Source organism: Bombus flavifrons, chromosome 1 (assembly GCF_040668555.2).
Source record: "Bombus flavifrons isolate JBK064 chromosome 1, iyBomFlav1_principal, whole genome shotgun sequence".
Classification (NCBI taxonomy): domain Eukaryota; kingdom Metazoa; phylum Arthropoda; class Insecta; order Hymenoptera; family Apidae; genus Bombus; species Bombus flavifrons.
The window spans coordinates 19,483,210-19,509,467 of NC_138442.1; the positions used below are offsets into that span (position 1 = coordinate 19,483,210).

Sequence of the window (26,258 nt, forward strand, 5' to 3'; positions counted from 1 at the left end):
TACTGAGTATAGTCGGCGTACCCGTACTTACGATAAATATAAATATTAATTTATTTAATATAAAAATTGTGAAAATACAATATAAATTTACGTCGTAAGCTGTTTTCTTAAGTGAGAAAACATGGGACGTTGTTCGATGTACACCACGAAAAGTGGGAAATATATGAATCCTACCGATCAAGCACGTAAGTTGATACAATGACTTAAAAATCTTAGATTTAATAATTATTATAACTTATTTATAATTATTGTAACTTATGATAACAAATTTGTTACAGGTAAAGAGGCACGTAAAAAAGAAATAATGAAAAATAAAAAACAAAGGCAGTTAGTACGCGCTGCCGTTCTAAAGGGCAAAGATCCGGCTCAGATTATCGAAGAAATGGAAAAAATAGATCAAATGCCACCACCACTTAATGAGAAAGTACTGAAAGACAAAAGAAAGAAATTAAAGGAGACCTTGGATCGCATCTTGAAAATGCATGTATGTATTAATTATTGATAAGATTAAATCAATGTTAACATATTTTAACATATCGTACAATATTACATATATTTTTTTGTTTCTTTACAGGCAAAGGATGATCAGGAAAAGTGGGCAGAGTTAAAAGAACAATTGATACAATATGAACGTAGAAGAATAGATCTCGTTTCATATTTTGAGGCTGTAAGACTTGCACAACAAGTACAAGTTGATGAAATTCCATTACCATCAGCCGCCAATGACATATCTCGAATGTACTCAGGTTCTTTAACTTCACAAATACCTTTGCCTGATATGCCGCAACCACCAGCGCATATGTATCCGCCCCATCCACATTACATACCACAGCATCATCCGCTTATGAACATACCAATACCACCAAGTATTTTAAAAAAAACAAGTGCATATGCAACATGCCCTTCCATACCTACACTAGCACCTAATGAAGAATCACCCGGTGTCCCACCTTTTCCATCGCCATATCTATCAAGTGATGATGAAGATATGACTAAAGAACAAGTACCAAAATCGAGAACAATTCGATTTGCGGATGACAAAGAAGATAATAAACAAGAGTCAGACGGTAAAGATAAGGACGGTGACAAAGAGAAGGAAAAAGAAAGGGACATAGCTAAAGTGAAACCAACAACTACTCTACAACAGAAAATGTTAGCTATGGCAGGGCAAGATATTGATCAGTTTATGCGTGAAAAGGAAGTTGTTCATAAAAAGCGGGAAACTGAACGAGCTCAAGATTTAAATGCTCGATTGTCACTACTGGAAGCAGAACATGAATCTAATTCCAAGTCTAATAATAAATGTGGTAATAATAAAATGGAAGTGGAAGATCTAGAACCTCCAGGAGCATCAGACCATTCATCAAACCATAATCAACATACATCACATTCTCATTCTCAACATACGCAATCACACACAATGCCACCTATGGGATTGCCGCCGTCTCCTTTAATGTATAGACCTCCACCACCACCACCAGGAATGCCGAGGATGTTGAGACCTGGTCCACCAAGTATGTCAAGAATGCTTCCTCCACAAATGCAAATGCCAAATCTATCAAATATGACAAATATAGGAAGTCCTAAAATGCGGACACAATCTGCGACAGGATCACAACCTAAAACACCTAATGTACTTCCTGCTGCACCACAATTAATTAATCGAAAAGATAAAGACGGTAAAAGTACTACAATTATCGAAGCAAAACCGCAAATGAGGAATTTAATAGCTGATGTTATAAGATTTTTACCTACCTCTCTTCGTGTGAAAAGGGATGATAAAAGGAAACCAAGTATTTTGTCAAGACTTTCAGAAAGGATACCAGAAACGCAACCAATGCGAACTACTCAACCTAGAACAAAAGATGATGCATATATGCAATTTATGCAAGAAATGGAAGGATTACTTTCAAATTGTAATACTGTATATAGTAGAACATTACTTGAAAAGCAAAAAATTAAATGTTAAAGAATACGTTGCGGTTATTATTACTATAATATATTACTGTAATATAGACATATTTTTTAATTTTTAGTCCTTAATATTTATAAATTTCAAGTGCCTTTATTTCTGCGTAAATTTATATGAACTGAATTTGTTCATAAGCGTAGCTAAAAGATTTCGACCAAAAAGATGTTTTATTGAATATTATACTTTCTAGTAATTAATTTTAACAATTAGTAATTAAAAGTTGTTCAAATTTTGCATTCAATATTACAGTATCAACAGTAACTTGTACTTTTTCTACTTAAATTTGTAAAAAATTGTTTTTTACGCAATACATGATGAAAATTTGTACTATTATTTAATTCTAACGAATTAACAGAATAGACAATGATGTTGTAAAAATTTATTTTCATTAAAATTATGAAATCGCGGACTATTATTAAGGCATGCGCTTAATAATCCATATGACAGACTTGTTCTTGCTATTTCCGACAATAGTAAACGTCATTTCCTAGTTTCGAGTCAAGCATGATCATATAAACAAGTCTCGACATTCGTTAGTTTAAAATACCAAATATGTTGGTAAAATAAATTAGGTTTTCGTAATAACTAACTAGTTTCTGCAATCATTTCAAAGCAAGAAAGGTCATCCTCAACTGGATTATTAAGAAAATAATAAATAGCCATACACAAAGCATTCTCTCTTGTTGTTGTGAAAAAGGAAGGATCAGCACCTATATGCAAATTTAGAAATGTAAGAGACCTACGTGTATTATAATATTTTGTAATTATATTATGTATACTGTAATTTTGTGTAATAAATATATATAATTATGTGTAATTTTGTTTTGTGTTATTATTCTACTTTATACATACCTTTCCTTATAAAAGAATATACCATGCAAATCTTTTTGCTAAAAAAATAGTTGACTGTAATTACTTTACATCACATAGAACGTAACTCATGTCACGTAATATAAATGACACAGTATAGAGTGACAGTGGAGTTAATGTAACACCATGTATTATTCCCTTGTGAGAGAATTCGCCTGGCAACCGGCAACAGTGGTTACGGCAACCCTGTTTCCTACTTCTCTGTAACGAGATAGGAAGTCGTTTCTTAGTTTTGTGACTACGTTGTAAAAGTATCTAAATATTATTAGTGTTTCATCAAAATTAATTCTACCCTACGTTCCAGAGTTAAATGTATTGTAAAAAAGTATTTTTATGTCCTGAAACTAATTATATTTGAAGTGATTTAACTTGAACTCAAAACATGTATCCAAGAAATAGACAAAGCCAAGGCTATCCCAATAGTAAGTAGCTTTAAATAATTTTACAGTAAATTTGTAATTGTTTTCTTCGATATTTTAATGTAGTGGATATATTTTTTTGTTCATTATTTATAATAGTTGAAGGTACGTATATGGCTGTAGTAGAAGAAAATCAATACCTATATACCGGTTTATAAAGAATGGCGTTCTACAATGAATATTTTGACATAATTTTACGTTATACTTAGTGAATAATGCTAAAAATGATGTTCTAAAATAATTTTTATAATTTATTTTGATTTTTTTAAATATTCTTATATATGAAAAAGAACTTTTTCGTTTAACGTGTTAATTTGAACTTGAATAATGTAAAAATTGTATACATAGTTAGTCACAAAATTATTAGCACATACAGAAAGTTAACAGGAATACGAAAAATAAAAAGATGATAAAAGTATTCTCAGCACGTTTTATTTAAAAAATATAGTTTTCTAGTCCTTTAGCTAAGAAATCTATGGAAAAAAACAATAAAATTATCATTTGTGGTTATGAAAAAATAATGCGAAACAATTCCAAGAATTAATTAGGATCACAAAATTAGCAACACATGTTGTTAAACTTAATAATTTTTTATAATAATAATTAGAATTTTTATTTTGTGAGATATCCTTTTTGTTTTATCACCTCCCCAAGTTGGATATTAATTGATTGTTATAATGTCTTACACTGAATTTATAAGGCAGTATTTGGGTACTTGAATTGTTTTTCATAGAATGTTACATGTGTGTCATTAATTTTATAACCTGAATAAGTGCAAGGAATTGTTACATTTTGTCTTGTCAAAAACTATATTAATAATTTCATCGCTCTTTATATAATATTCATAGTTCAAAGACTAAATATCACATTTTTTAAATAAAGAGTGCTGAACGTACTTTTATTATCATTTCATTTTTCATATTTCTATAACCTCCTGTATGTGTGAATAATTTTGAGACTCACTGTATTTATTATAAAGCCGCGAATGTGTTTTTCTTGATTTTATTATCATTGATTTCAACAAAAGATACCAATAATTTCATTAATTATGTTTCCAGTGAGAAACCAAAGTAATCCAAATGTACCATATCAAGGTCAAAGCACTGTAAGTTTGCTATTTTAAGAATAATTTTACTGCATAACTTTAATTTAAAAAGTATAAGAGAAGCATATGTATATATATATATTTTGAAAACAATAATTTTCCAAGTAAATGATTCATATAATTACATATGGTATAGTAACATATATAGTATGTAGTATGTAAATAAATGAATAACACATTTTCATTATATCAATCGATAAAATCTGTTTAAGTAATTTAGAAATTTATATATCAGAAGATGCAAAACACACATACACTCAATATTTGCTATCTAAGTATTCCAGATCTTAAAATTCTTTTATTTTTCTATAATTATATTTAATTTGTTTATTGATATAAATTATTTAAATATACTAAAGATGTTAAAAATATGATATATTTAATTTTATACATAATACAGTGAAAAAATGTGATGTAAAGTAATCTAATATCTTAAGTAATTTAAATTAGTATTATTTAGAAATGCATTTTTTGTTTTTACAAAATATAAAATACACATTTGCATTTCTTAAACTTATACATATGTATATACACAAAAAATATTTCCAGTATAAAAATAATATGGAAGTATTTTTTATATTAATCTAGTACAAATACTAAACTACATTAGAGTTTTATGATGTATATAACAATAAAATACATTACATATATAATACAATGATATTCACTAATATCATTTGATGTATATATACTAGAAATTTATGACAAAATGATTCATAAATACAAGAATAAATATCTGTATAACGTTATTGATCATTCTTTTGATACTTAAAATAAATACATTTAGCACTTTTTAATATACTCAATATCTGATAATTCTGTGTGTGTGTGCGTGCGTGCGTGCGTGCGTGTGGGCGTGTGTGTGAAATATTTTGAATTCATCATAATTAGAATGTGTAATTATTGTTTTCAATATTTCCATTTGTTGTTTTCAATATTTCATCCATTTGCATGTACTAATTAGTGGTCCCTACTTTCCCCTCCCCTGCAATGCAGGAACTAGTAGCTATACAACAATACCGAGGAGGTCTATTCAGCCAGGGGCTAGTTCGTCAGTTACCCCCATAGCGTAGCTTGCCATAGGCCATATTTTTAATAACATACTGAACTGATGTTTACATAACATTTTAGGCTAAACTGTTTGTCACTAAACTAAAAATAAACTTGTCCTGATACTACATATGTAGGTTTCTCTGAAATATTATGATTTAATAGTTACAAAATATAAAAATGGCGCATGTAAGTTTTCTGTTCGTTTAAATCTTCATTATTTATTAAATTTTATTTCACAATTAGCTTAAGTGTTTGTTTCCATAAACATGAGCAAATTTTATACGCAACATGTTACAAAATTATATTTATTATTGATATAAAGCATATAGTAATGAAACTTTTACTTAGGCTTGAAAATCTTTATTCTTCTTCTTACTCTCCTTTTACTCTCCTTTTTTCTATTTTCTATTTTATGTAAACTCAGTTCAGTTATACATAAGGAAATATAGGCCACGGAAATAATTTGGCTGGTATGAGTTATGGGAGTAGCATTAGACTGCTTTCAAGTGCATATGCGATGCTAGACCTTGGTGGGATAGCACAACCGTACAGGTTCCTTGTGTAGCGGCGACCCACCCTATGTTTGCAGTACAATCAGCAGGCCAGTTTTCAAGCAACACAACCTCCTCCAAATCAACAAAGTAATTACAAACAAGGAAGTTCACAAAATGCACAACCATTTAAACCACAGCAGCAGCAACAGCAACAACAACCACAAATGCAACAGGTAGCAGCAAGGAATTTGCAACATAGCAAATCTCAGCAACCACAAATGCAACAAGTAGCAGCAAAGAATTTACAGCAAGGGAAACCACAACAACAGCAACAACAATTGCCACAGCAAATTAAACAACCACAACAATCCATTGCCAATTCTTCTCAAAGCCAAGCTCAACCACAGCCTCAATCACAGTCCCAACAACAATCTCAACCACAGCCTCAAACACAATCACAATCACAATTTCAACCTCAAATACAACGGTTGAAACCAATTTTAAAACTACCTCTTCATAATCAGCAACAAAGTGCAATTGCTATGCAAAATAATCCTGTTTCATCTTCTCAACCATTAGTTCCTACTCCAACATCTCCCTTAACAACTAACTCTAATCCTACACCTCCAACAAGTAATAGCACATCTGAAGTAAAGAATGAAAGTCAAGTACCTGAAGATACAGATACTAAAATAGAAGAACAACTTCCAAGATGGAGGCGTAAAGCACCTGGATGTAAGTATTTAAAATAATCATTAAGAAGCAATTTTTATTTCTGTTTTTTTCTAAGTTTATTTAAAACGTTTTTTTTAACTACATTTGAAATAATTTTGAAATTTATATCGCATAAATTATCTAAATATAGAAACATTATATACATAATGATGATAATCCACTGCGCAAATTTGAAGATTGAAACTATTGCTATGTGCTCTAATAGATTACTATTGAGCTATTGCATATTTATAATCATTGTGAATATTGATATACTGATATATATATATATATGGAAAAAATTAATAAAATATACTCTTGTTTAATAAATTAGAGTAAATAAAAGACTGAAACGACTTCGTTTGAATCAACGTCTACGAAAGACATTGCAACCCAAGAATGCAATTATGGTACTAAATGAAATGAAATCTGGAGTCCAGTTCACATTTCCTGAAACTCAAGGACCTATGCCAAACTCCCTGTATCTCGTTCATGCAGAGGTATTTAGAATAATTTAATGTACACTCACACGCACGCGCGCGCACACACGCACACACACACACACACACACACACACACTTATGCGTGTTTATACATTATAAATACTAAAATCCTAAAATAATTTTTTTTATTAAAAACAGGTTGATGGTAAAGCTTATGTTGGACAAGGATTATCTAAACCACTTGCTCGTCAAAATGCTGCTGAAAATGCATTGAAAGCATTATTACTTGAAAAAATGACGGCAGCATCTATGAAAGCACGTATTGATGCTGAATCAGATGGACAATCAGTCCAATCTATGGATACATCTACTATATCAAAAGAGGAAAATAACGAAGAAGGTGTAACACCAATGGATACTACTGTTGATGAAAGTGATGAAATTGCATGGAGTTCTTTGGCTAGTTTTGCATTATATAAACATTTCCTTGAATGGCATAATCGAGGAACATCAGTTCCAGTTCCAAGACCAGGATTACCGTCACCAGTTAAGGGAATTAAAAGAGAGATTTCTCATGTTCAAAAAACTCCAGTTCAGAAAGAACTTCCAGCTAATGCAACAAGCATACACCCTGTAATGTTATTAAATCAAATGAGACCAGGTTTAACATTTGTAGAACTTAATCGAGTTGGTAATTCACCAAATACAATGTGTACAAGTTGAATTTAGCGCTAGCTAGTTCATGTAGCATTCATATAGAGGGCGTACACATCAATTTACAGTTACTTACGTCTCCATTTCGTTGCGCAGACTGCAGCAGCTTCAGTATACCGTCTGCAGTGTACTGAGTATAGTCGGCGTACCCGTACTTACGATAAATATAAATATTAATTTATTTAATATAAAAATTGTGAAAATACAATATAAATTTACGTCGTAAGCTGTTTTCTTAAGTGAGAAAACATGGGACGTTGTTCGATGTACACCACGAAAAGTGGGAAATATATGAATCCTACCGATCAAGCACGTAAGTTGATACAATGACTTAAAAATCTTAGATTTAATAATTATTATAACTTATTTATAATTATTGTAACTTATGATAACAAATTTGTTACAGGTAAAGAGGCACGTAAAAAAGAAATAATGAAAAATAAAAAACAAAGGCAGTTAGTACGCGCTGCCGTTCTAAAGGGCAAAGATCCGGCTCAGATTATCGAAGAAATGGAAAAAATAGATCAAATGCCACCACCACTTAATGAGAAAGTACTGAAAGACAAAAGAAAGAAATTAAAGGAGACCTTGGATCGCATCTTGAAAATGCATGTATGTATTAATTATTGATAAGATTAAATCAATGTTAACATATTTTAACATATCGTACAATATTACATATATTTTTTTGTTTCTTTACAGGCAAAGGATGATCAGGAAAAGTGGGCAGAGTTAAAAGAACAATTGATACAATATGAACGTAGAAGAATAGATCTCGTTTCATATTTTGAGGCTGTAAGACTTGCACAACAAGTACAAGTTGATGAAATTCCATTACCATCAGCCGCCAATGACATATCTCGAATGTACTCAGGTTCTTTAACTTCACAAATACCTTTGCCTGATATGCCGCAACCACCAGCGCATATGTATCCGCCCCATCCACATTACATACCACAGCATCATCCGCTTATGAACATACCAATACCACCAAGTATTTTAAAAAAAACAAGTGCATATGCAACATGCCCTTCCATACCTACACTAGCACCTAATGAAGAATCACCCGGTGTCCCACCTTTTCCATCGCCATATCTATCAAGTGATGATGAAGATATGACTAAAGAACAAGTACCAAAATCGAGAACAATTCGATTTGCGGATGACAAAGAAGATAATAAACAAGAGTCAGACGGTAAAGATAAGGACGGTGACAAAGAGAAGGAAAAAGAAAGGGACATAGCTAAAGTGAAACCAACAACTACTCTACAACAGAAAATGTTAGCTATGGCAGGGCAAGATATTGATCAGTTTATGCGTGAAAAGGAAGTTGTTCATAAAAAGCGGGAAACTGAACGAGCTCAAGATTTAAATGCTCGATTGTCACTACTGGAAGCAGAACATGAATCTAATTCCAAGTCTAATAATAAATGTGGTAATAATAAAATGGAAGTGGAAGATCTAGAACCTCCAGGAGCATCAGACCATTCATCAAACCATAATCAACATACATCACATTCTCATTCTCAACATACGCAATCACACACAATGCCACCTATGGGATTGCCGCCGTCTCCTTTAATGTATAGACCTCCACCACCACCACCAGGAATGCCGAGGATGTTGAGACCTGGTCCACCAAGTATGTCAAGAATGCTTCCTCCACAAATGCAAATGCCAAATCTATCAAATATGACAAATATAGGAAGTCCTAAAATGCGGACACAATCTGCGACAGGATCACAACCTAAAACACCTAATGTACTTCCTGCTGCACCACAATTAATTAATCGAAAAGATAAAGACGGTAAAAGTACTACAATTATCGAAGCAAAACCGCAAATGAGGAATTTAATAGCTGATGTTATAAGATTTTTACCTACCTCTCTTCGTGTGAAAAGGGATGATAAAAGGAAACCAAGTATTTTGTCAAGACTTTCAGAAAGGATACCAGAAACGCAACCAATGCGAACTACTCAACCTAGAACAAAAGATGATGCATATATGCAATTTATGCAAGAAATGGAAGGATTACTTTCAAATTGTAATACTGTATATAGTAGAACATTACTTGAAAAGCAAAAAATTAAATGTTAAAGAATACGTTGCGGTTATTATTACTATAATATATTACTGTAATATAGACATATTTTTTAATTTTTAGTCCTTAATATTTATAAATTTCAAGTGCCTTTATTTCTGCGTAAATTTATATGAACTGAATTTGTTCATAAGCGTAGCTAAAAGATTTCGACCAAAAAGATGTTTTATTGAATATTATACTTTCTAGTAATTAATTTTAACAATTAGTAATTAAAAGTTGTTCAAATTTTGCATTCAATATTACAGTATCAACAGTAACTTGTACTTTTTCTACTTAAATTTGTAAAAAATTGTTTTTTACGCAATACATGATGAAAATTTGTACTATTATTTAATTCTAACGAATTAACAGAATAGACAATGATGTTGTAAAAATTTATTTTCATTAAAATTATGAAATCGCGGACTATTATTAAGGCATGCGCTTAATAATCCATATGACAGACTTGTTCTTGCTATTTCCGACAATAGTAAACGTCATTTCCTAGTTTCGAGTCAAGCATGATCATATAAACAAGTCTCGACATTCGTTAGTTTAAAATACCAAATATGTTGGTAAAATAAATTAGGTTTTCGTAATAACTAACTAGTTTCTGCAATCATTTCAAAGCAAGAAAGGTCATCCTCAACTGGATTATTAAGAAAATAATAAATAGCCATACACAAAGCATTCTCTCTTGTTGTTGTGAAAAAGGAAGGATCAGCACCTATATGCAAATTTAGAAATGTAAGAGACCTACGTGTATTATAATATTTTGTAATTATATTATGTATACTGTAATTTTGTGTAATAAATATATATAATTATGTGTAATTTTGTTTTGTGTTATTATTCTACTTTATACATACCTTTCCTTATAAAAGAATATACCATGCAAATCTTTTTGCTAAAAAAATAGTTGACTGTAATTACTTTACATCACATAGAACGTAACTCATGTCACGTAATATAAATGACACAGTATAGAGTGACAGTGGAGTTAATGTAACACCATGTATTATTCCCTTGTGAGAGAATTCGCCTGGCAACCGGCAACAGTGGTTACGGCAACCCTGTTTCCTACTTCTCTGTAACGAGATAGGAAGTCGTTTCTTAGTTTTGTGACTACGTTGTAAAAGTATCTAAATATTATTAGTGTTTCATCAAAATTAATTCTACCCTACGTTCCAGAGTTAAATGTATTGTAAAAAAGTATTTTTATGTCCTGAAACTAATTATATTTGAAGTGATTTAACTTGAACTCAAAACATGTATCCAAGAAATAGACAAAGCCAAGGCTATCCCAATAGTAAGTAGCTTTAAATAATTTTACAGTAAATTTGTAATTGTTTTCTTCGATATTTTAATGTAGTGGATATATTTTTTTGTTCATTATTTATAATAGTTGAAGGTACGTATATGGCTGTAGTAGAAGAAAATCAATACCTATATACCGGTTTATAAAGAATGGCGTTCTACAATGAATATTTTGACATAATTTTACGTTATACTTAGTGAATAATGCTAAAAATGATGTTCTAAAATAATTTTTATAATTTATTTTGATTTTTTTAAATATTCTTATATATGAAAAAGAACTTTTTCGTTTAACGTGTTAATTTGAACTTGAATAATGTAAAAATTGTATACATAGTTAGTCACAAAATTATTAGCACATACAGAAAGTTAACAGGAATACGAAAAATAAAAAGATGATAAAAGTATTCTCAGCACGTTTTATTTAAAAAATATAGTTTTCTAGTCCTTTAGCTAAGAAATCTATGGAAAAAAACAATAAAATTATCATTTGTGGTTATGAAAAAATAATGCGAAACAATTCCAAGAATTAATTAGGATCACAAAATTAGCAACACATGTTGTTAAACTTAATAATTTTTTATAATAATAATTAGAATTTTTATTTTGTGAGATATCCTTTTTGTTTTATCACCTCCCCAAGTTGGATATTAATTGATTGTTATAATGTCTTACACTGAATTTATAAGGCAGTATTTGGGTACTTGAATTGTTTTTCATAGAATGTTACATGTGTGTCATTAATTTTATAACCTGAATAAGTGCAAGGAATTGTTACATTTTGTCTTGTCAAAAACTATATTAATAATTTCATCGCTCTTTATATAATATTCATAGTTCAAAGACTAAATATCACATTTTTTAAATAAAGAGTGCTGAACGTACTTTTATTATCATTTCATTTTTCATATTTCTATAACCTCCTGTATGTGTGAATAATTTTGAGACTCACTGTATTTATTATAAAGCCGCGAATGTGTTTTTCTTGATTTTATTATCATTGATTTCAACAAAAGATACCAATAATTTCATTAATTATGTTTCCAGTGAGAAACCAAAGTAATCCAAATGTACCATATCAAGGTCAAAGCACTGTAAGTTTGCTATTTTAAGAATAATTTTACTGCATAACTTTAATTTAAAAAGTATAAGAGAAGCATATGTATATATATATATTTTGAAAACAATAATTTTCCAAGTAAATGATTCATATAATTACATATGGTATAGTAACATATATAGTATGTAGTATGTAAATAAATGAATAACACATTTTCATTATATCAATCGATAAAATCTGTTTAAGTAATTTAGAAATTTATATATCAGAAGATGCAAAACACACATACACTCAATATTTGCTATCTAAGTATTCCAGATCTTAAAATTCTTTTATTTTTCTATAATTATATTTAATTTGTTTATTGATATAAATTATTTAAATATACTAAAGATGTTAAAAATATGATATATTTAATTTTATACATAATACAGTGAAAAAATGTGATGTAAAGTAATCTAATATCTTAAGTAATTTAAATTAGTATTATTTAGAAATGCATTTTTTGTTTTTACAAAATATAAAATACACATTTGCATTTCTTAAACTTATACATATGTATATACACAAAAAATATTTCCAGTATAAAAATAATATGGAAGTATTTTTTATATTAATCTAGTACAAATACTAAACTACATTAGAGTTTTATGATGTATATAACAATAAAATACATTACATATATAATACAATGATATTCACTAATATCATTTGATGTATATATACTAGAAATTTATGACAAAATGATTCATAAATACAAGAATAAATATCTGTATAACGTTATTGATCATTCTTTTGATACTTAAAATAAATACATTTAGCACTTTTTAATATACTCAATATCTGATAATTCTGTGTGTGTGTGCGTGCGTGCGTGCGTGCGTGTGGGCGTGTGTGTGAAATATTTTGAATTCATCATAATTAGAATGTGTAATTATTGTTTTCAATATTTCCATTTGTTGTTTTCAATATTTCATCCATTTGCATGTACTAATTAGTGGTCCCTACTTTCCCCTCCCCTGCAATGCAGGAACTAGTAGCTATACAACAATACCGAGGAGGTCTATTCAGCCAGGGGCTAGTTCGTCAGTTACCCCCATAGCGTAGCTTGCCATAGGCCATATTTTTAATAACATACTGAACTGATGTTTACATAACATTTTAGGCTAAACTGTTTGTCACTAAACTAAAAATAAACTTGTCCTGATACTACATATGTAGGTTTCTCTGAAATATTATGATTTAATAGTTACAAAATATAAAAATGGCGCATGTAAGTTTTCTGTTCGTTTAAATCTTCATTATTTATTAAATTTTATTTCACAATTAGCTTAAGTGTTTGTTTCCATAAACATGAGCAAATTTTATACACAACATGTTACAAAATTATATTTATTATTGATATAAAGCATATAGTAATGAAACTTTTACTTAGGCTTGAAAATCTTTATTCTTCTTCTTACTCTCCTTTTACTCTCCTTTTTTCTATTTTCTATTTTATGTAAACTCAGTTCAGTTATACATAAGGAAATATAGGCCACGGAAATAATTTGGCTGGTATGAGTTATGGGAGTAGCATTAGACTGCTTTCAAGTGCATATGCGATGCTAGACCTTGGTGGGATAGCACAACCGTACAGGTTCCTTGTGTAGCGGCGACCCACCCTATGTTTGCAGTACAATCAGCAGGCCAGTTTTCAAGCAACACAACCTCCTCCAAATCAACAAAGTAATTACAAACAAGGAAGTTCACAAAATGCACAACCATTTAAACCACAGCAGCAGCAACAGCAACAACAGCAACAAATGCAACAGGTAGCAGCAAGGAATTTGCAACATAGCAAATCTCAGCAACCACAAATGCAACAAGTAGCAGCAAAGAATTTACAGCAAGGGAAACCACAACAACAGCAACAACAATTGCCACAGCAAATTAAACAACCACAACAATCCATTGCCAATTCTTCTCAAAGCCAAGCTCAACCACAGCCTCAATCACAGTCCCAACAACAATCTCAACCACAGCCTCAAACACAATCACAATCACAATTTCAACCTCAAATACAACGGTTGAAACCAATTTTAAAACTACCTCTTCATAATCAGCAACAAAGTGCAATTGCTATGCAAAATAATCCTGTTTCATCTTCTCAACCATTAGTTCCTACTCCAACATCTCCCTTAACAACTAACTCTAATCCTACACCTCCAACAAGTAATAGCACATCTGAAGTAAAGAATGAAAGTCAAGTACCTGAAGATACAGATACTAAAATAGAAGAACAACTTCCAAGATGGAGGCGTAAAGCACCTGGATGTAAGTATTTAAAATAATCATTAAGAAGCAATTTTTATTTCTGTTTTTTTCTAAGTTTATTTAAAACGTTTTTTTTAACTACATTTGAAATAATTTTGAAATTTATATCGCATAAATTATCTAAATATAGAAACATTATATACATAATGATGCTAATCCACTGCGCAAATTTGAAGATTGAAACTATTGCTATGTGCTCTAATAGATTACTATTGAGCTATTGCATATTTATAATCATTGTGAATATTGATATACTGATATATATATATATATGGAAAAAATTAATAAAATATACTCTTGTTTAATAAATTAGAGTAAATAAAAGACTGAAACGACTTCGTTTGAATCAACGTCTACGAAAGACATTGCAACCCAAGAATGCAATTATGGTACTAAATGAAATGAAATCTGGAGTCCAGTTCACATTTCCTGAAACTCAAGGACCTATGCCAAACTCCCTGTATCTCGTTCATGCAGAGGTATTTAGAATAATTTAATGTACACTCACACGCACGCGCGCGCACACACGCACACACACACACACACACACACACACACACACACTTATGCGTGTTTATACATTATAAATACTAAAATCCTAAAATAATTTTTTTTATTAAAAACAGGTTGATGGTAAAGCTTATGTTGGACAAGGATTATCTAAACCACTTGCTCGTCAAAATGCTGCTGAAAATGCATTGAAAGCATTATTACTTGAAAAAATGACGGCAGCATCTATGAAAGCACGTATTGATGCTGAATCAGATGGACAATCAGTCCAATCTATGGATACATCTACTATATCAAAAGAGGAAAATAACGAAGAAGGTGTAACACCAATGGATACTACTGTTGATGAAAGTGATGAAATTGCATGGAGTTCTTTGGCTAGTTTTGCATTATATAAACATTTCCTTGAATGGCATAATCGAGGAACATCAGTTCCAGTTCCAAGACCAGGATTACCGTCACCAGTTAAGGGAATTAAAAGAGAGATTTCTCATGTTCAAAAAACTCCAGTTCAGAAAGAACTTCCAGCTAATGCAACAAGCATACACCCTGTAATGTTATTAAATCAAATGAGACCAGGTTTAACATTTGTAGAACTTAATCGAGTTGGTAATTCACCAAATACAATGTGTACAAGTTGAATTTAGCGCTAGCTAGTTCATGTAGCATTCATATAGAGGGCGTACACATCAATTTACAGTTACTTACGTCTCCATTTCGTTGCGCAGACTGCAGCAGCTTCAGTATACCGTCTGCAGTGTACTGAGTATAGTCGGCGTACCCGTACTTACGATAAATATAAATATTAATTTATTTAATATAAAAATTGTGAAAATACAATATAAATTTACGTCGTAAGCTGTTTTCTTAAGTGAGAAAACATGGGACGTTGTTCGATGTACACCACGAAAAGTGGGAAATATATGAATCCTACCGATCAAGCACGTAAGTTGATACAATGACTTAAAAATCTTAGATTTAATAATTATTATAACTTATTTATAATTATTGTAACTTATGATAACAAATTTGTTACAGGTAAAGAGGCACGTAAAAAAGAAATAATGAAAAATAAAAAACAAAGGCAGTTAGTACGCGCTGCCGTTCTAAAGGGCAAAGATCCGGCTCAGATTATCGAAGAAATGGAAAAAATAGATCAAATGCCACCACCACTTAATGAGAAAGTACTGAAAGACAAAAGAAAGAAATTAAAGGAGACCTTGGATCGCATCTTGAAAATGCATGTATGTATTAATTATTGATAAGATTAAATCAATGTTAACATATTTTAACATATCGTACAATATTACATATATTTTTTTGTTTCTTTACAGGCAAAGGATGATCAGGAAAAGTGGGCAGAGTTAAAAGAACAATTGATACAATATGAACGTAGAAGAATAGATCTCGTTTCATATTTTGAGGCTGTAAGACTTGCACAACAAGTACAAGTTGATGAAATTCCATTACCATCAGCCGCCAATGACATATCTCGAATGTACTCAGGTTCTTTAACTTCACAAATACCTTTGCCTGATATGCCGCAACCACCAGCGCATATGTATCCGCCCCATCCACATTACATACCACAGCATCATCCGCTTATGAACATACCAATACCACCAAGTATTTTAAAAAAAACAAGTGCATATGCAACATGCCCTTCCATACCTACACTAGCACCTAATGAAGAATCACCCGGTGTCCCACCTTTTCCATCGCCATATCTATCAAGTGATGATGAAGATATGACTAAAGAACAAGTACCAAAATCGAGAACAATTCGATTTGCGGATGACAAAGAAGATAATAAACAAGAGTCAGACGGTAAAGATAAGGACGGTGACAAAGAGAAGGAAAAAGAAAGGGACATAGCTAAAGTGAAACCAACAACTACTCTACAACAGAAAATGTTAGCTATGGCAGGGCAAGATATTGATCAGTTTATGCGTGAAAAGGAAGTTGTTCATAAAAAGCGGGAAACTGAACGAGCTCAAGATTTAAATGCTCGATTGTCACTACTGGAAGCAGAACATGAATCTAATTCCAAGTCTAATAATAAATGTGGTAATAATAAAATGGAAGTGGAAGATCTAGAACCTCCAGGAGCATCAGACCATTCATCAAACCATAATCAACATACATCACATTCTCATTCTCAACATACGCAATCACACACAATGCCACCTATGGGATTGCCGCCGTCTCCTTTAATGTATAGACCTCCACCACCACCACCAGGAATGCCGAGGATGTTGAGACCTGGTCCACCAAGTATGTCAAGAATGCTTCCTCCACAAATGCAAATGCCAAATCTATCAAATATGACAAATATAGGAAGTCCTAAAATGCGGACACAATCTGCGACAGGATCACAACCTAAAACACCTAATGTACTTCCTGCTGCACCACAATTAATTAATCGAAAAGATAAAGACGGTAAAAGTACTACAATTATCGAAGCAAAACCGCAAATGAGGAATTTAATAGCTGATGTTATAAGATTTTTACCTACCTCTCTTCGTGTGAAAAGGGATGATAAAAGGAAACCAAGTATTTTGTCAAGACTTTCAGAAAGGATACCAGAAACGCAACCAATGCGAACTACTCAACCTAGAACAAAAGATGATGCATATATGCAATTTATGCAAGAAATGGAAGGATTACTTTCAAATTGTAATACTGTATATAGTAGAACATTACTTGAAAAGCAAAAAATTAAATGTTAAAGAATACGTTGCGGTTATTATTACTATAATATATTACTGTAATATAGACATATTTTTTAATTTTTAGTCCTTAATATTTATAAATTTCAAGTGCCTTTATTTCTGCGTAAATTTATATGAACTGAATTTGTTCATAAGCGTAGCTAAAAGATTTCGACCAAAAAGATGTTTTATTGAATATTATACTTTCTAGTAATTAATTTTAACAATTAGTAATTAAAAGTTGTTCAAATTTTGCATTCAATATTACAGTATCAACAGTAACTTGTACTTTTTCTACTTAAATTTGTAAAAAATTGTTTTTTACGCAATACATGATGAAAATTTGTACTATTATTTAATTCTAACGAATTAACAGAATAGACAATGATGTTGTAAAAATTTATTTTCATTAAAATTATGAAATCGCGGACTATTATTAAGGCATGCGCTTAATAATCCATATGACAGACTTGTTCTTGCTATTTCCGACAATAGTAAACGTCATTTCCTAGTTTCGAGTCAAGCATGATCATATAAACAAGTCTCGACATTCGTTAGTTTAAAATACCAAATATGTTGGTAAAATAAATTAGGTTTTCGTAATAACTAACTAGTTTCTGCAATCATTTCAAAGCAAGAAAGGTCATCCTCAACTGGATTATTAAGAAAATAATAAATAGCCATACACAAAGCATTCTCTCTTGTTGTTGTGAAAAAGGAAGGATCAGCACCTATATGCAAATTTAGAAATGTAAGAGACCTACGTGTATTATAATATTTTGTAATTATATTATGTATACTGTAATTTTGTGTAATAAATATATATAATTATGTGTAATTTTGTTTTGTGTTATTATTCTACTTTATACATACCTTTCCTTATAAAAGAATATACCATGCAAATCTTTTTGCTAAAAAAATAGTTGACTGTAATTACTTTACATCACATAGAACGTAACTCATGTCACGTAATATAAATGACACAGTATAGAGTGACAGTGGAGTTAATGTAACACCATGTATTATTCCCTTGTGAGAGAATTCGCCTGGCAACCGGCAACAGTGGTTACGGCAACCCTGTTTCCTACTTCTCTGTAACGAGATAGGAAGTCGTTTCTTAGTTTTGTGACTACGTTGTAAAAGTATCTAAATATTATTAGTGTTTCATCAAAATTAATTCTACCCTACGTTCCAGAGTTAAATGTATTGTAAAAAAGTATTTTTATGTCCTGAAACTAATTATATTTGAAGTGATTTAACTTGAACTCAAAACATGTATCCAAGAAATAGACAAAGCCAAGGCTATCCCAATAGTAAGTAGCTTTAAATAATTTTACAGTAAATTTGTAATTGTTTTCTTCGATATTTTAATGTAGTGGATATATTTTTTTGTTCATTATTTATAATAGTTGAAGGTACGTATATGGCTGTAGTAGAAGAAAATCAATACCTATATACCGGTTTATAAAGAATGGCGTTCTACAATGAATATTTTGACATAATTTTACGTTATACTTAGTGAATAATGCTAAAAATGATGTTCTAAAATAATTTTTATAATTTATTTTGATTTTTTTAAATATTCTTATATATGAAAAAGAACTTTTTCGTTTAACGTGTTAATTTGAACTTGAATAATGTAAAAATTGTATACATAGTTAGTCACAAAATTATTAGCACATACAGAAAGTTAACAGGAATACGAAAAATAAAAAGATGATAAAAGTATTCTCAGCACGTTTTATTTAAAAAATATAGTTTTCTAGTCCTTTAGCTAAGAAATCTATGGAAAAAAACAATAAAATTATCATTTGTGGTTATGAAAAAATAATGCGAAACAATTCCAAGAATTAATTAGGATCACAAAATTAGCAACACATGTTGTTAAACTTAATAATTTTTTATAATAATAATTAGAATTTTTATTTTGTGAGATATCCTTTTTGTTTTATCACCTCCCCAAGTTGGATATTAATTGATTGTTATAATGTCTTACACTGAATTTATAAGGCAGTATTTGGGTACTTGAATTGTTTTTCATAGAATGTTACATGTGTGTCATTAATTTTATAACCTGAATAAGTGCAAGGAATTGTTACATTTTGTCTTGTCAAAAACTATATTAATAATTTCATCGCTCTTTATATAATATTCATAGTTCAAAGACTAAATATCACATTTTTTAAATAAAGAGTGCTGAACGTACTTTTATTATCATTTCATTTTTCATATTTCTATAACCTCCTGTATGTGTGAATAATTTTGAGACTCACTGTATTTATTATAAAGCCGCGAATGTGTTTTTCTTGATTTTATTATCATTGATTTCAACAAAAGATACCAATAATTTCATTAATTATGTTTCCAGTGAGAAACCAAAGTAATCCAAATGTACCATATCAAGGTCAAAGCACTGTAAGTTTGCTATTTTAAGAATAATTTTACTGCATAACTTTAATTTAAAAAGTATAAGAGAAGCATATGTATATATATATATTTTGAAAACAATAATTTTCCAAGTAAATGATTCATATAATTACATATGGTATAGTAACATATATAGTATGTAGTATGTAAATAAATGAATAACACATTTTCATTATATCAATCGATAAAATCTGTTTAAGTAATTTAGAAATTTATATATCAGAAGATGCAAAACACACATACACTCAATATTTGCTATCTAAGTATTCCAGATCTTAAAATTCTTTTATTTTTCTATAATTATATTTAATTTGTTTATTGATATAAATTATTTAAATATACTAAAGATGTTAAAAATATGATATATTTAATTTTATACATAATACAGTGAAAAAATGTGATGTAAAGTAATCTAATATCTTAAGTAATTTAAATTAGTATTATTTAGAAATGCATTTTTTGTTTTTACAAAATATAAAATACACATTTGCATTTCTTAAACTTATACATATGTATATACACAAAAAATATTTCCAGTATAAAAATAATATGGAAGTATTTTTTATATTAATCTAGTACAAATACTAAACTACATTAGAGTTTTATGATGTATATAACAATAAGATACATTACATATATAATACAATGATATTCACTAATATCATTTGATGTATATATACTAGAAATTTATGACAAAATGATTCATAAATACAAGAATAAATATCTGTATAACGTTATTGATCATTCTTTTGATACTTAAAATAAATACATTTAGCACTTTTTAATATACTCAGTATCTGATAATTCTGTTAGATCATACTATGAATAGAGTTACGAAATCTAAATAACAATACAAGTAACAATAAAATAAAAATAAAAGCGAAATTTGTTAATTCAAATGAATCATCCCGTTTTTGTTCAAAAAATATATTAACATGTAATATTTAAATTCTTCTTTAAATTGAATATTTTTAAATTACTTTTTGTCTAATCTACCTTTTTACAAATATTATTAAGATCATTATCTTTCATAACAAATAACAGCATTTAAACAGCATATTATTTTTTTATTTTATGTCATATTAATATAAAAGGAAAGAAATTTTGTGCGTGCGTGCGTGCGTTCGTGCGTGTGTGTGTGCGCGCGTGCGTGTGGGCGTGTGTGTGAAATATTTTGAATTCATCATAATTAGAATGTGTAATTATTGTTTTCAATATTTCCATTTGTTGTTTTCAATATTTCATCCATTTGCATGTACTAATTAGTGGTCCCTACTTTCCCCTCCCCTGCAATGCAGGAACTAGTAGCTATACAACAATACCGAGGAGGTCTATTCAGCCAGGGGCTAGTTCGTCAGTTACCCCCATAGCGTAGCTTGCCATAGGCCATATTTTTAATAACATACTGAACTGATGTTTACATAACATTTTAGGCTAAACTGTTTGTCACTAAACTAAAAATAAACTTGTCCTGATACTACATATGTAGGTTTCTCTGAAATATTATGATTTAATAGTTACAAAATATAAAAATGGCGCATGTAAGTTTTCTGTTCGTTTAAATCTTCATTATTTATTAAATTTTATTTCACAATTAGCTTAAGTGTTTGTTTCCATAAACATGAGCAAATTTTATACGCAACATGTTACAAAATTATATTTATTATTGATATAAAGCATATAGTAATGAAACTTTTACTTAGGCTTGAAAATCTTTATTCTTCTTCTTACTCTCCTTTTACTCTCCTTTTTTCTATTTTCTATTTTATGTAAACTCAGTTCAGTTATACATAAGGAAATATAGGCCACGGAAATAATTTGGCTGGTATGAGTTATGGGAGTAGCATTAGACTGCTTTCAAGTGCATATGCGATGCTAGACCTTGGTGGGATAGCACAACCGTACAGGTTCCTTGTGTAGCGGCGACCCACCCTATGTTTGCAGTACAATCAGCAGGCCAGTTTTCAAGCAACACAACCTCCTCCAAATCAACAAAGTAATTACAAACAAGGAAGTTCACAAAATGCACAACCATTTAAACCACAGCAGCAGCAACAGCAACAACAACCACAAATGCAACAGGTAGCAGCAAGGAATTTGCAACATAGCAAATCTCAGCAACCACAAATGCAACAAGTAGCAGCAAAGAATTTACAGCAAGGGAAACCACAACAACAGCAACAACAATTGCCACAGCAAATTAAACAACCACAACAATCCATTGCCAATTCTTCTCAAAGCCAAGCTCAACCACAGCCTCAATCACAGTCCCAACAACAATCTCAACCACAGCCTCAAACACAATCACAATCACAATTTCAACCTCAAATACAACGGTTGAAACCAATTTTAAAACTACCTCTTCATAATCAGCAACAAAGTGCAATTGCTATGCAAAATAATCCTGTTTCATCTTCTCAACCATTAGTTCCTACTCCAACATCTCCCTTAACAACTAACTCTAATCCTACACCTCCAACAAGTAATAGCACATCTGAAGTAAAGAATGAAAGTCAAGTACCTGTAGATACAGATACTAAAATAGAAGAACAACTTCCAAGATGGAGGCGTAAAGCACCTGGATGTAAGTATTTAAAATAATCATTAAGAAGCAATTTTTATTTCTGTTTTTTTCTAAGTTTATTTAAAACGTTTTTTTTAACTACATTTGAAATAATTTTGAAATTTATATCGCATAAATTATCTAAATATAGAAACATTATATACATAATGATGATAATCCACTGCGCAAATTTGAAGATTGAAACTATTGCTATGTGCTCTAATAGATTACTATTGAGCTATTGCATATTTATAATCATTGTGAATATTGATATACTGATATATATATATATATGGAAAAAATTAATAAAATATACTCTTGTTTAATAAATTAGAGTAAATAAAAGACTGAAACGACTTCGTTTGAATCAACGTCTACGAAAGACATTGCAACCCAAGAATGCAATTATGGTACTAAATGAAATGAAATCTGGAGTCCAGTTCACATTTCCTGAAACTCAAGGACCTATGCCAAACTCCCTGTATCTCGTTCATGCAGAGGTATTTAGAATAATTTAATGTACACTCACACGCACGCGCGCGCACACACGCACACACACACACACACACACACACACACTTATGCGTGTTTATACATTATAAATACTAAAATCCTAAAATAATTTTTTTTATTAAAAACAGGTTGATGGTAAAGCTTATGTTGGACAAGGATTATCTAAACCACTTGCTCGTCAAAATGCTGCTGAAAATGCATTGAAAGCATTATTACTTGAAAAAATGACGGCAGCATCTATGAAAGCACGTATTGATGCTGAATCAGATGGACAATCAGTCCAATCTATGGATACATCTACTATATCAAAAGAGGAAAATAACGAAGAAGGTGTAACACCAATGGATACTACTGTTGATGAAAGTGATGAAATTGCATGGAGTTCTTTGGCTAGTTTTGCATTATATAAACATTTCCTTGAATGGCATAATCGAGGAACATCAGTTCCAGTTCCAAGACCAGGATTACCGTCACCAGTTAAGGGAATTAAAAGAGAGATTTCTCATGTTCAAAAAACTCCAGTTCAGAAAGAACTTCCAGCTAATGCAACAAGCATACACCCTGTAATGTTATTAAATCAAATGAGACCAGGTTTAACATTTGTAGAACTTAATCACGTTGGTAATTCACCAAATACAATGTGTACAAGTTGAATTTAGCGCTAGCTAGTTCATGTAGCGTTCATATAGAGGGCGTACACATCAATTTACAGTTACTTACGTCTCCATTTCGTTGCGCAGACTGCAGCAGCTTCAGTATACCGTCTGCAGTGTACTGAGTATAGTCGGCGTACCCGTACTTACGATAAATATAAATATTAATTTATTTAATATAAAAATTGTGAAAATACAATATAAATTTACGTCGTAAGCTGTTTTCTTAAGTGAGAAAACATGGGACGTTGTTCGATGTACACCACGAAAAGTGGGAAATATATGAATCCTACCGATCAAGCACGTAAGTTGATACAATGACTTAAAAATCTTAGATTTAATAATTATTATAACTTATTTATAATTATTGTAACTTATGATAACAAATTTGTTACAGGTAAAGAGGCACGTAAAAAAGAATTAATGAAAAATAAAAAACAAAGGCAGTTAGTACGCGCTGCCGTTCTAAAGGGCAAAGATCCGGCTCAGATTATCGAAGAAATGGAAAAAATAGATCAAATGCCACCACCACTTAATGAGAAAGTACTGAAAGACAAAAGAAAGAAATTAAAGGAGACCTTGGATCGCATCTTGAAAATGCATGTATGTATTAATTATTGATAAGATTAAATCAATGTTAACATATTTTAACATATCGTACAATATTACATATATATTTTTGTTTCTTTACAGGCAAAGGATGATCAGGAAAAGTGGGCAGAGTTAAAAGAACAATTGATACAATATGAACGTAGAAGAATAGATCTCGTTTCATATTTTGAGGCTGTAAGACTTGCACAACAAGTACAAGTTGATGAAATTCCATTACCATCAGCCGCCAATGACATATCTCGAATGTACTCAGGTTCTTTAACTTCACAAATACCTTTGCCTGATATGCCGCAACCACCAGCGCATATGTATCCGCCCCATCCACATTACATACCACAGCATCATCCGCTTATGAACATACCAATACCACCAAGTATTTTAAAAAAAACAAGTGCATATGCAACATGCCCTTCCATACCTACACTAGCACCTAATGAAGAATCACCCGGTGTCCCACCTTTTCCATCGCCATATCTATCAAGTGATGATGAAGATATGACTAAAGAACAAGTACCAAAATCGAGAACAATTCGATTTGCGGATGACAAAGAAGATAATAAACAAGAGTCAGACGGTAAAGATAAGGACGGTGACAAAGAGAAGGAAAAAGAAAGGGACATAGCTAAAGTGAAACCAACAACTACTCTACAACAGAAAATGTTAGCTATGGCAGGGCAAGATATTGATCAGTTTATGCGTGAAAAGGAAGTTGTTCATAAAAAGCGGGAAACTGAACGAGCTCAAGATTTAAATGCTCGATTGTCACTACTGGAAGCAGAACATGAATCTAATTCCAAGTCTAATAATAAATGTGGTAATAATAAAATGGAAGTGGAAGATCTAGAACCTCCAGGAGCATCAGACCATTCATCAAACCATAATCAACATACATCACATTCTCATTCTCAACATACGCAATCACACACAATGCCACCTATGGGATTGCCGCCGTCTCCTTTAATGTATAGACCTCCACCACCACCACCAGGAATGCCGAGGATGTTGAGACCTGGTCCACCAAGTATGCCAAGAATGCTTCCTCCACAAATGCAAATGCCAAATATATCAAATATGACAAATATAGGAAGTCCTAAAATGCAGACACAATCTGCGACAGGATCACAACCTAAAACACCTAATGTACTTCCTGCTGCACCACAATTAATTAATCGAAAAGATAAAGACGGTAAAAGTACTACAATTATCGAAGCAAAACCGCAAATGAGGAATTTAATAGCTGATGTTATAAGATTTTTACCTACCTCTCTTCGTGTGAAAAGGGATGATAAAAGGAAACCAAGTATTTTGTCAAGACTTTCAGAAAGGATACCAGAAACGCAACCAATGCGAACTACTCAACCTAGAACAAAAGATGATGCATATATGCAATTTATGCAAGAAATGGAAGGATTACTTTCAAATTGTAATACTGTATATAGTAGAACATTACTTGAAAAGCAAAAAATTAAATGTTAAAGAATACGTTGCGGTTATTATTACTATAATATATTACTGTAATATAGACATATTTTTTAATTTTTAGTCCTTAATATTTATAAATTTCAAGTGCCTTTATTTCTGCGTAAATTTATATGAACTGAATTTGTTCATAAGCGTAGCTAAAAGATTTCGACCAAAAAGATGTTTTATTGAATATTATACTTTCTAGTAATTAATTTTAACAATTAGTAATTAAAAGTTGTTCAAAT

At 30.8% G+C, this 26,258-nt stretch overlaps 7 protein-coding genes and 2 long non-coding RNA genes across 9 annotated transcripts; all 9 read left to right on the plus strand.

Moving 5' to 3' along the window:
• Positions 1-121: 121 nt before the first annotated feature.
• Positions 122-1,969, plus strand: LOC138183353 (WW domain-binding protein 11-like). Its single transcript, XM_069120177.1, has 3 exons — positions 122-185; positions 279-484; positions 575-1,969. Exons 1-3 carry the CDS (start codon positions 122-124, stop codon positions 1,967-1,969), a joined length of 1,665 nt encoding a protein of 554 aa, XP_068976278.1.
• Positions 1,970-2,878: 909 nt separating this feature from the next.
• Positions 2,879-5,510, plus strand: LOC138180782 (uncharacterized). Its single transcript, XR_011173372.1, has 3 exons — positions 2,879-3,264; positions 4,320-4,366; positions 5,363-5,510. It is a non-coding gene; the product is annotated as an uncharacterized LOC138180782 (long non-coding RNA).
• An 86-nt stretch (positions 5,511-5,596) lies between these two features.
• On the plus strand, positions 5,597-7,793 carry LOC138183357 (uncharacterized). Its single transcript, XM_069120189.1, has 4 exons — positions 5,597-5,605; positions 6,009-6,652; positions 6,962-7,127; positions 7,269-7,793. Exons 1-4 carry the CDS (start codon positions 5,597-5,599, stop codon positions 7,791-7,793), a joined length of 1,344 nt encoding a protein of 447 aa, XP_068976290.1.
• Positions 7,794-8,033: 240 nt separating this feature from the next.
• Positions 8,034-9,881, plus strand: LOC138183372 (WW domain-binding protein 11-like). The gene is made up of 3 exons (XM_069120207.1): positions 8,034-8,097; positions 8,191-8,396; positions 8,487-9,881. The coding sequence occupies exons 1-3, from the start codon at positions 8,034-8,036 to the stop codon at positions 9,879-9,881; spliced, it is 1,665 nt and encodes a 554-aa protein (XP_068976308.1).
• Positions 9,882-10,790: 909 nt separating this feature from the next.
• Positions 10,791-13,422, plus strand: LOC138180787 (uncharacterized). Its single transcript, XR_011173373.1, has 3 exons — positions 10,791-11,176; positions 12,232-12,278; positions 13,275-13,422. It is a non-coding gene; the product is annotated as an uncharacterized LOC138180787 (long non-coding RNA).
• An 86-nt stretch (positions 13,423-13,508) lies between these two features.
• LOC138183379 (uncharacterized) lies at positions 13,509-15,711 on the plus strand. Its single transcript, XM_069120221.1, has 4 exons — positions 13,509-13,517; positions 13,921-14,564; positions 14,874-15,039; positions 15,187-15,711. Exons 1-4 carry the CDS (start codon positions 13,509-13,511, stop codon positions 15,709-15,711), a joined length of 1,344 nt encoding a protein of 447 aa, XP_068976322.1.
• A 240-nt stretch (positions 15,712-15,951) lies between these two features.
• On the plus strand, positions 15,952-17,821 carry LOC138190279 (WW domain-binding protein 11-like). Its single transcript, XM_069132986.1, has 3 exons — positions 15,952-16,015; positions 16,109-16,314; positions 16,405-17,821. The coding sequence occupies exons 1-3, from the start codon at positions 15,952-15,954 to the stop codon at positions 17,797-17,799; spliced, it is 1,665 nt and encodes a 554-aa protein (XP_068989087.1). The 3' UTR covers positions 17,800-17,821.
• Positions 17,822-18,772: 951 nt separating this feature from the next.
• LOC138183382 (uncharacterized) lies at positions 18,773-23,937 on the plus strand. Its single transcript, XM_069120236.1, has 5 exons — positions 18,773-19,094; positions 20,150-20,196; positions 22,153-22,796; positions 23,106-23,271; positions 23,413-23,937. Exons 1-5 carry the CDS (start codon positions 19,055-19,057, stop codon positions 23,935-23,937), a joined length of 1,422 nt encoding a protein of 473 aa, XP_068976337.1. The 5' UTR covers positions 18,773-19,054.
• Positions 23,938-24,177: 240 nt separating this feature from the next.
• LOC138183388 (WW domain-binding protein 11-like) lies at positions 24,178-26,025 on the plus strand. Its single transcript, XM_069120249.1, has 3 exons — positions 24,178-24,241; positions 24,335-24,540; positions 24,631-26,025. The coding sequence occupies exons 1-3, from the start codon at positions 24,178-24,180 to the stop codon at positions 26,023-26,025; spliced, it is 1,665 nt and encodes a 554-aa protein (XP_068976350.1).
• Positions 26,026-26,258: the final 233 nt, after the last annotated feature.

What these genes read in the sequence shown, in the direction of transcription:
- LOC138183379 (XM_069120221.1), top strand. An exon ending in CGTAAAGCACCTGGATGTAA is followed by an intron (nt 14,565 to 14,873) that starts GTATTTAAAATA and finishes TTAATAAATTAG; the next exon opens with AGTAAATAAAAGACTGAAAC. An exon ending in TGTATCTCGTTCATGCAGAG is followed by an intron (nt 15,040 to 15,186) that starts GTATTTAGAATA and finishes TATTAAAAACAG; the next exon opens with GTTGATGGTAAAGCTTATGT.
- LOC138183353 (XM_069120177.1), top strand. Translation starts at nt 122, where the DNA reads ATGGGACGTTGTTCGATGTACACCACGAAAAGTGGGAAATATATGAAT. An exon ending in GAATCCTACCGATCAAGCAC is followed by an intron (nt 186 to 278) that starts GTAAGTTGATAC and finishes AATTTGTTACAG; the next exon opens with GTAAAGAGGCACGTAAAAAA. An exon ending in ATCGCATCTTGAAAATGCAT is followed by an intron (nt 485 to 574) that starts GTATGTATTAAT and finishes GTTTCTTTACAG; the next exon opens with GCAAAGGATGATCAGGAAAA.
- LOC138183382 (XM_069120236.1), top strand. Translation starts at nt 19,055, where the DNA reads ATGTATCCAAGAAATAGACAAAGCCAAGGCTATCCCAATA. An exon ending in CATATCAAGGTCAAAGCACT is followed by an intron (nt 20,197 to 22,152) that starts GTAAGTTTGCTA and finishes CTATGTTTGCAG; the next exon opens with TACAATCAGCAGGCCAGTTT. An exon ending in TGTATCTCGTTCATGCAGAG is followed by an intron (nt 23,272 to 23,412) that starts GTATTTAGAATA and finishes TATTAAAAACAG; the next exon opens with GTTGATGGTAAAGCTTATGT.
- LOC138190279 (XM_069132986.1), top strand. Translation starts at nt 15,952, where the DNA reads ATGGGACGTTGTTCGATGTACACCACGAAAAGTGGGAAATATATGAAT. An exon ending in GAATCCTACCGATCAAGCAC is followed by an intron (nt 16,016 to 16,108) that starts GTAAGTTGATAC and finishes AATTTGTTACAG; the next exon opens with GTAAAGAGGCACGTAAAAAA. An exon ending in ATCGCATCTTGAAAATGCAT is followed by an intron (nt 16,315 to 16,404) that starts GTATGTATTAAT and finishes GTTTCTTTACAG; the next exon opens with GCAAAGGATGATCAGGAAAA.
- LOC138183357 (XM_069120189.1), top strand. An exon ending in CGTAAAGCACCTGGATGTAA is followed by an intron (nt 6,653 to 6,961) that starts GTATTTAAAATA and finishes TTAATAAATTAG; the next exon opens with AGTAAATAAAAGACTGAAAC. An exon ending in TGTATCTCGTTCATGCAGAG is followed by an intron (nt 7,128 to 7,268) that starts GTATTTAGAATA and finishes TATTAAAAACAG; the next exon opens with GTTGATGGTAAAGCTTATGT.
- LOC138183372 (XM_069120207.1), top strand. Translation starts at nt 8,034, where the DNA reads ATGGGACGTTGTTCGATGTACACCACGAAAAGTGGGAAATATATGAAT. An exon ending in GAATCCTACCGATCAAGCAC is followed by an intron (nt 8,098 to 8,190) that starts GTAAGTTGATAC and finishes AATTTGTTACAG; the next exon opens with GTAAAGAGGCACGTAAAAAA. An exon ending in ATCGCATCTTGAAAATGCAT is followed by an intron (nt 8,397 to 8,486) that starts GTATGTATTAAT and finishes GTTTCTTTACAG; the next exon opens with GCAAAGGATGATCAGGAAAA.
- LOC138183388 (XM_069120249.1), top strand. Translation starts at nt 24,178, where the DNA reads ATGGGACGTTGTTCGATGTACACCACGAAAAGTGGGAAATATATGAAT. An exon ending in GAATCCTACCGATCAAGCAC is followed by an intron (nt 24,242 to 24,334) that starts GTAAGTTGATAC and finishes AATTTGTTACAG; the next exon opens with GTAAAGAGGCACGTAAAAAA. An exon ending in ATCGCATCTTGAAAATGCAT is followed by an intron (nt 24,541 to 24,630) that starts GTATGTATTAAT and finishes GTTTCTTTACAG; the next exon opens with GCAAAGGATGATCAGGAAAA.